Source organism: Thamnophis elegans, chromosome 5, assembly GCF_009769535.1.
Source record: "Thamnophis elegans isolate rThaEle1 chromosome 5, rThaEle1.pri, whole genome shotgun sequence".
Taxonomy (NCBI): Eukaryota; Metazoa; Chordata; class Lepidosauria; order Squamata; family Colubridae; genus Thamnophis; species Thamnophis elegans.
The window spans coordinates 34,392,197-34,399,766 of NC_045545.1; the positions used below are offsets into that span (position 1 = coordinate 34,392,197).

The window sequence follows — 7,570 nt, forward strand, 5'->3', positions numbered from 1 at the left end:
TTTAGCAAGCCCGATCATTTATTTCCTAGCAGAGAACAGGTATCCAGCTGGTAATTATTATATTTTCTGAAAATGATTGCCAGTAGTTAGAAAGTTGGATGGAAAACAGATTAAACAAAATGGGCCAGCAGAGCATGGTAAAAATAATCTGCATGATTAAAATTCGGCTGATCTTATTATATTCCTTGTTTCTATTCAGAATATCTACTGTCTATATGAACTGGGCTGAACGGGGTTCCTACTGGTGTGGCCCATTTCGGCAGAACCTATAGTGGTATGGCAGCCTGGGTCGCTGGAACCGGCAGTGACCCAGGCTACGCCCTCAAACCAGTTCACTGGTCGCCACCGTTGCCATCTTATTTTTGAGTTCTGTGCATGTGCAGAACAATTTTAATTTAATTGTGCATGCGTGTGCACAAAGCGCGCACATGAGCAAACTGGCAGTAAAGCGTGCCATAACCCACCCCTGATGCATACCTATTTATTTATTAATTTACTTTATTTGAATGCTACCCATTCCTGAAGTCTCTGAGCTCTAATCAAAATAATCTAAGATGAGGCACAACAGCAGAGGAAAACAGGAACAAGACAGACGATTTCAAAACTCATTTCAAAATTCATGAATCTTCTTCTTACCTACAAGTGTGATGCTTCCGACAATAATGAAGAATACAAAGGAAATAGCATAATAAAAAAGCAATTCAAGCCTCCTCGTTCAGTGTGTATTAGACGCTGACTGTCCTTCCATCTAAACTTGGAAAGAGTTACTTGAATTCCTGCCTGATATGGCAATGAGAGGATTTTATTGGCATGGAAGACCCCATTGAAACTCTTAAAAACGGAGATTGTGTTTTAGCAATGTTCAGATTTTTCTAAATTTAGTCTTCAAGGATGAGATTATTCAAAACTGTCTTTCAGAATGTCTGTATTGCTCCTTTTGCTACAAAAAAGAAAAAAAACTATATACTTAAGTTTAGAAAACATGGCCAAAATAACACGAGATGATGGTAAAAATGAAAAATACTTCTTACTCAGCTGATTTTCTTCTTGAGTCACCAGAGATGCCACAGATAACAGCACTAGGAAATCTAGAGCATGTCAACAAATGACATGAGGAAGAAGTCCGAAACATTCCTTTAAAACTGACCACCAAAAGGACATCATTTATAGATAGACCAAAAAGTCCTTTAATATCATTTATGAATACTGCAGCTTTGTTACAAGCAACATTACAAAAATGGATAGAAGAGGCTTTAAACAAGGTAGATGGACACCACCAAGCAGGAAACAGAGCTAATAATTTTTAAAATCCTGGAAGATGACCTATCTGATGTTTAGAAAAATAACTTTCTTGGTGACCCACTGATGCAGAATTCTCCAACCTGTCTGTGGACCGGTGGGGTGGTGGGAGAGGGAATGTGCCAGGCAAGTGCATGCACAGTTCCATTTGCTAATTGCTTGCCCACCATTTCTGCGGCCTAGTTCCGAAAGGCTCAAGGACCAGTTGTGGGCCACAGCTCGGGGATTGGGGGACCTGTATTAATGTATGAACAAGATGAAATTATATTGAGTCCCAGCAGCTCCCATGCTCATATGCTAATGTATAAACAACAAGACCTCTTATAGATCTTGTATCCTCGGGTTGAAAGTTCTAAAGACTTGATCACAAGTGAAGCAGAAAAACAAACAAATAAATACACACACACACCCCAAAAAACCCACTACCAACATTGTAAGGGACAAAGGAAATAAAAATACAAAAGCATGTGTGCAGCAATGTATCCAAACATTCACAACATTCTTTTCTCTTGGGCTAGATGGAATAGGTAAAGAGAAGAAAATCAGAATGAACTACATCTTCTCTCCATATTTGTCAAAGGTCTGATGATGGCTAGATTTTGAAAATGCATTATCTTGTATCTTATATTCATTTATGATATTTACTTTCAGCATGCCACTATCATTTCAAACCCCCATAGGACTGAAGAGAGCAATTAGGGCAACAGTCGGCTATTGCAGGTAAAACAAGCTGGTCCTTAACTTCGATAAATCAAAAATTTTAGTTTTTGCTAAAAGACCAAGCCAATACTCCTGGCAAATAGAAGGATACAGTTTAGTTAAAACATTTAGATACCTTGGTGTGGTTTTCCACTCACTAGGGACATGGAAGGCACACCTGGATCACACATTGCAAGTAGGCATTAGTTCCTCAATTGCAATCAAACATTTCTTTTATACAGGTGGAGGTCAGTTAGTACCTGCTGCCTTAAAACTTTTTGAGGCCAAAACATTGGCACAAATTCTTTATGGGGCACAATCAGGAATCCTTGCAAAGAGAGACTCGCTAGAAACCATACAAACTAAATTCCTGCGAGCCATCTTAGCTGCACCCAATGGAACTCCAAATGTCCAGTTAAGAATTGAGACAGGCATGCCTCAAATTCAGGTAAGAGCCTGGAAGATGATGATCATTTATTGGCTTAAAATGCATTTCTTTCCAGAGGGACTGTCCCCACTAGTGTTGACTGACAATTTCCCATCCCCCTGGAAACAGGCAATTGATCACAAACTGGGCTCTTATGGGCTCTCACCATTATTCTTAATGTCCCTAGGCTTTGAGCAAGCAAAGCAAGTAGTAATTAATAGAATGAGGGACATGGAGTTCCAAGAAGAACTAAATAGGTTGCCTCTCCACAGTAGGGACAGAATTAAACAGGGTGTGTGGGAATCGGCAAGATATCTAAATGACCTGATCTCCCCAAAACAAAGAATAGCTTTCTTCAGAGCCAGATTTAACATTCTTCCTTCAGCACTCCTCCAGGGCAGGTATAAGAGAACACCTATAGCAGAACGCGTTTGTATATGTGGTAAAGGAGAAGTGGAAGATGATTCACGTGTTCTATTACACTGCGAGCTATACAGAGCTTGTAGGTCTGCACATATTCTCCCCTTATTAGAGAGATTGCCAGGGAGGGCAGACCATTTTTATCTAGGCTTTCTCCTCCAGGACACTAACCCGGTTACCCCGTATGCGGTGGCAAAGTTCTGTGCTGCTGCAATGTCCATAAGAAAAAAAATGGCTACAGAAGTATAGTACCATCTTGTACCAATTATCTGGACATACCTTTAACAATCTTTGGACAATTATGCTATTATCCACTTTTAATGTAAATACTTTTTAATTATATTTTAATGTTAGTATTTTTTTAACATAGTGTAAAAACTAATGTGTATTGCTGGTCTTTGACCATAATAAAGATTTTACTTACTTTACTTACTTTCAGCATAATTTAATTAAGTAGTGATAGAGATTAATCTGATTCTGCAGATGTCAAGCCCATAAATAGCTGGAAGGATTTCTGTGCTTTGTTTTTGTAGTTATTTGTTACTCATTTCTAGATTATAAATACAGTGAGTTTTATGTGGATCACAATAAGGGGGGGAAAAGGATAGGATTAAATTCTGAAAATTTTGAAATGCTTCATTTCTCATTGTCATATGCTCAATGAAATGCTCATTGTTATAATTCTAAAGTAGCATAAAAAATATCAACAATAAAACAAAAAAATGAATTAAAAGCAAAATTCAGAAATAATTCAAAGCAGCAATCCAAGCTGTACTCAAATCCTATTGGATAGGCTAACTCACTAGGAAGCAATTCTAATTCTAACAGAAGATTTACTTATAAATTTACAATTTAATTGTGAGTAAATATGTACTGCGTTTATGTATTTTCTCCATTGCTAGTATAAAATTGTCTATGAAGCTTTGCATACTAAATTTATATTTTATAAAAAAGGAACACGAATAAGAATCCTTTTATATTGTTTTTTAAAATGAATTCTAAATACTAGAGTTTTGAATGACATAGACCTTATTTTTAGTATAAATACAAATGCTCAGTTTATATTAGTAATATGCCCTGAAATGTGCACTTTTGAAAATAACATACTTTGATATTCTGCCTGTTGGTAGCTGTTACAATGTTGGCAATGCTAAAAAAAATCTTTTTATAAATGTCAGCACCCCCGCTCATTGTTTTTTAAAGCTATAAAACTCTCTCAAAGATATGCAATGTTTTTGTCTTAGAATACAATACTTAATATATTTAATCCAAGTTAGCATTGATCTTATTAACATTTACATTATTTCCATGCAGCTATTCATCCCATTCCTATGTATGTTTACCTGCAAATTATTTTTAATAAGTTTGATATGTATATGATTGCAGCCATAGCTATCCAATGCACAAGTTGAGTTAAAAAAGATTTATTCAAGTTAAAATGCACAAGAATTGCTCTAAAATAACACAATCCTGTGCATATTACTATGGAAGAAAGTTCTGCTGTTTTCATTAACATCTATTTCCAGTAACTGTGCAAAATGACAGAGTTATGAAGGCATATATCTGAAACTACCAGATCTGGGCTACAAACAACATTTACTTCTAACTAAACATGCATAGAAGTGGAAGTGTAGTGTTAGAGTCCACAGTACTATATATCAGTCATCATTCTTTCATTTATCTGTCAAATTACTCAAATAAACAAATCAATTGTAGCCATTGTATACTTAAGCATTAGCATTTAAAATTAATTCATTGCATTAAGCAAGAATTCAATGCTTGCTGTAATTTGTTTACTATAATCTAATCTTCTTGAAATATTTTTTACACCTTGATGAAATAGAAATGGATGGATTGTAGATTAATTGACCTAGTGTACCACAAACGCATGCCAAGTATACACATGCAGCAAAATACAAACTTAGTAGCTTAAATGTGGTTTAGTGATCACTCCGTTAGGTGGAAATAAATGATGAACATCAAATGCACAAAGTTTTGTACATGCATGAGTAATTTCACTGGACACTGACTACTGTTCTTAGCAGTAGCATTATGCAAGACTCTGTAAGAAATATATAAGGGCTGCAATCATATGCATACTTACTTGGAAATTTAACTCACTGAACTCAACAGGATTCTGAGTATATATTTATTCACCTCTGAAGACTGGTAGCTCATCAATAGTTTCCCAAGAAAACATTTATCCCATATCCTGAAAAAATAAGCAAGCATTGAGAATAAATCAAGTCTTCATAAATCTTTAATAAAATCTCTAAGCATTACTGCTTAGATTTTCAGAATATATTTACTGATTTTCACCAAGGACTGAACCTAAAATAATACACCATTTTGCATTTATCCTTTAAAAGGAGGTTTAAAGGAAATGAACTTGCAGTGCTGTTAACTAATCAGGTCAGAAATGACTACAGTAGATTGGTCATTAAAACTCCAGGATTAAAATAGAGGGTCTCCGCTAAGTACAATGAAACAGAGAAGCAATCTTCACAAACTTGACACCTTTTACAGTTCTCTTCATGTTTCATGTTTCTCAGCAGTGCCCCTCCACTTCCATAGCAATTTTTAAGGAGGAAGATGAGCGGCAGACAGCTTTGATTGTGAAAATTGCCTTCGTACCCTCTGCCTCTAACTTCAGCAGAATTCCAGCTATCACTTGTTTGACCCAATCCACCCATTAGTCATGTATTCCAAGAATGGGGGGGAAAGTTATAATGAATAATAAGAGAAGAAAAAAACAGAACATGTTAAGAGAATGGTAGAAAATCAAGAACAAAATGTTTATTTCCTATGCTTAGTGAGAGTTATAACAAAGGAAATAAGGCATATTGCCACAGAAACCGCTTTACAAATTATAAATTTCAAAAGCCTAAAAAAGGATCCCCCCCCACTCTCTCTCTCTCTCTCATACACACACACACACACACACTGTTATTGGTTTAACAAGGCAATAAGAAGGAAGCAACACCAGACAGTGATGTCATTCTGTGTAGAAACAAAGGAAGCTGCCCTGGCTGAAAAACTAGAACCTCCTTTTATGACCCAGATAAAGAAAAATATTTCTGAAATGACAATTAGTAATTCCTAGTATTAAATACCAAATCAATCAAATGTTATAATCAATTAAGTGCAATCTTGATTATACTACTTGGAAATAAAATTCTCTGACTTAATATTAAAAGCTGAATTCCAAAATATTTTGTCTTTAAAGAGCTATAAAAACCACAAACAGAATTTTGAATACTTAAATTTTTAATACAGTACTGAAAAGCAAATGAGGATGGGAGGGAGGAAAGAAAGTAGGTCTCCTCCACCAGATTGGAAGAGGAGGTTTAGATGAGCGAGATCTGGCCAGATGTCAAATTTCAGGCCTCAGGAATAGACTACTGCTACTGGTAACCATATGTGAAAGGAAACCCCCTACTTTTGTTTGCTCATCGGTGGCTATTTACTCCAAACCGGCAAGGCAACAGACTTTTATTTTTAAAGGCAAACACTCACACCTACGAAATCAAGGGATGGAAATTTTGCTTCGGCCCATTAGCGACTGTAATTTATGTTTCCCTTCCCGATGAATCTGGGATGAATCAATATATGCCCTACAGGCGTTCAAGCTATTCTCCCCCCCTCCCGCCACAGTTACCTTCGAGCCTTATGATGCTACGAGACCCCCTTTCCCGTTCTTGTTGCAACGGATCAATTCAGCTACCCCGTTAGAAAATTCCCCCTCGCTGAATTTGATTCTCCTATCCAGCCCCAACCGGGACCGGCTCCTTCTCGGTTTCTCGCAATACCTGATATGGCGGCGGCGGCTCCTGATCCTGTTCGGTCCCATCCCCGTAGCTGGCCCTGTCCGATTGGGACTCGTGCAGCAGGGAAATATCATCCGAAGTGGGCGACTTCAAGCAATTTCCCATCTTCCCCAAAGGGAAGTAGGGGGGCCTTCTCCTTCTCAGAAACACAACGGCAGCTCCAGGCAACAGCGGCGGCTCTCCCTCGGCCTTCCCCGAGCAGCAGCAACCCGATACTGGAAGCTCATGCCAGCTCCCTACCAGACCTAAGCTGCTTATCCGCTCGCCTCAGGGAGTGACCATCCCTTTCTCGCCTTCCGCCAGAATGCCCAATTACCGCTCGAGCACCGAAAGAGCAGCAGGAAAGAATCGGAGAGGCTTCAGCCCTCGGGCATCATCAGGGCCTCAGTCCAGAGCTACTCTGGACCTCTGGGAGTTGGGAGGAGGAGGCGTCCAGGTATACAGAGCCCGTTTCCTCCGAGCCTAAAGCGGCGTTCTTCTTCCTGGTCACCAGCCGTCTACGCAGCGAGCTTTGTCAGCCAGGCCTCTCTAGCTCCTCCTCCTGCATCGATTCCAGCCGCTGCTACGGCCTGCTTTGGCTCACCACATGCTTAAATCCCATCTTCCCTTCGAGCCAAAGGGAACGGGCACCCCAGGATCTAGATTTCTGAAGTTTGGGTCGAGAGAGGTATTCCTTCCCTCATACAGTAATAGATCACGGATTAATTTTTTAGTTAAAATAGGGCCTCAAGTTGTATGTTCATTTTGGGGGCATTGCACATCCTAAAACTTCTGGCACGTTTTTGTTAAAACGACTGCACATATTTCAGACAGAGTAAAAAGCTTAATGCTTTGCATATTTACTCAAAAGCACAATTCATTCCAATGTGGTTTCTAGTTAACATTGCAGTATTACTAG

At 38.5% G+C, this 7,570-nt stretch overlaps 1 protein-coding gene across 1 annotated transcript in view; it reads right to left on the reverse strand.

The window, feature by feature from the left end:
* The window catches only part of RNF11 (ring finger protein 11), a 37,371-nt gene extending 30,177 nt beyond the window's left edge, over positions 1-7,194 (reverse strand). Inside the window, exon 1 of the mRNA XM_032218157.1 lies at positions 6,655-7,194. Coding sequence (XP_032074048.1) covers positions 6,655-6,777 — 123 coding nt within the window. The 5' untranslated portion in view covers positions 6,778-7,194. The remainder of the gene's footprint in view (positions 1-6,654) is intronic.
* Between the last annotated feature and the right edge of the window lie 376 nt (positions 7,195-7,570).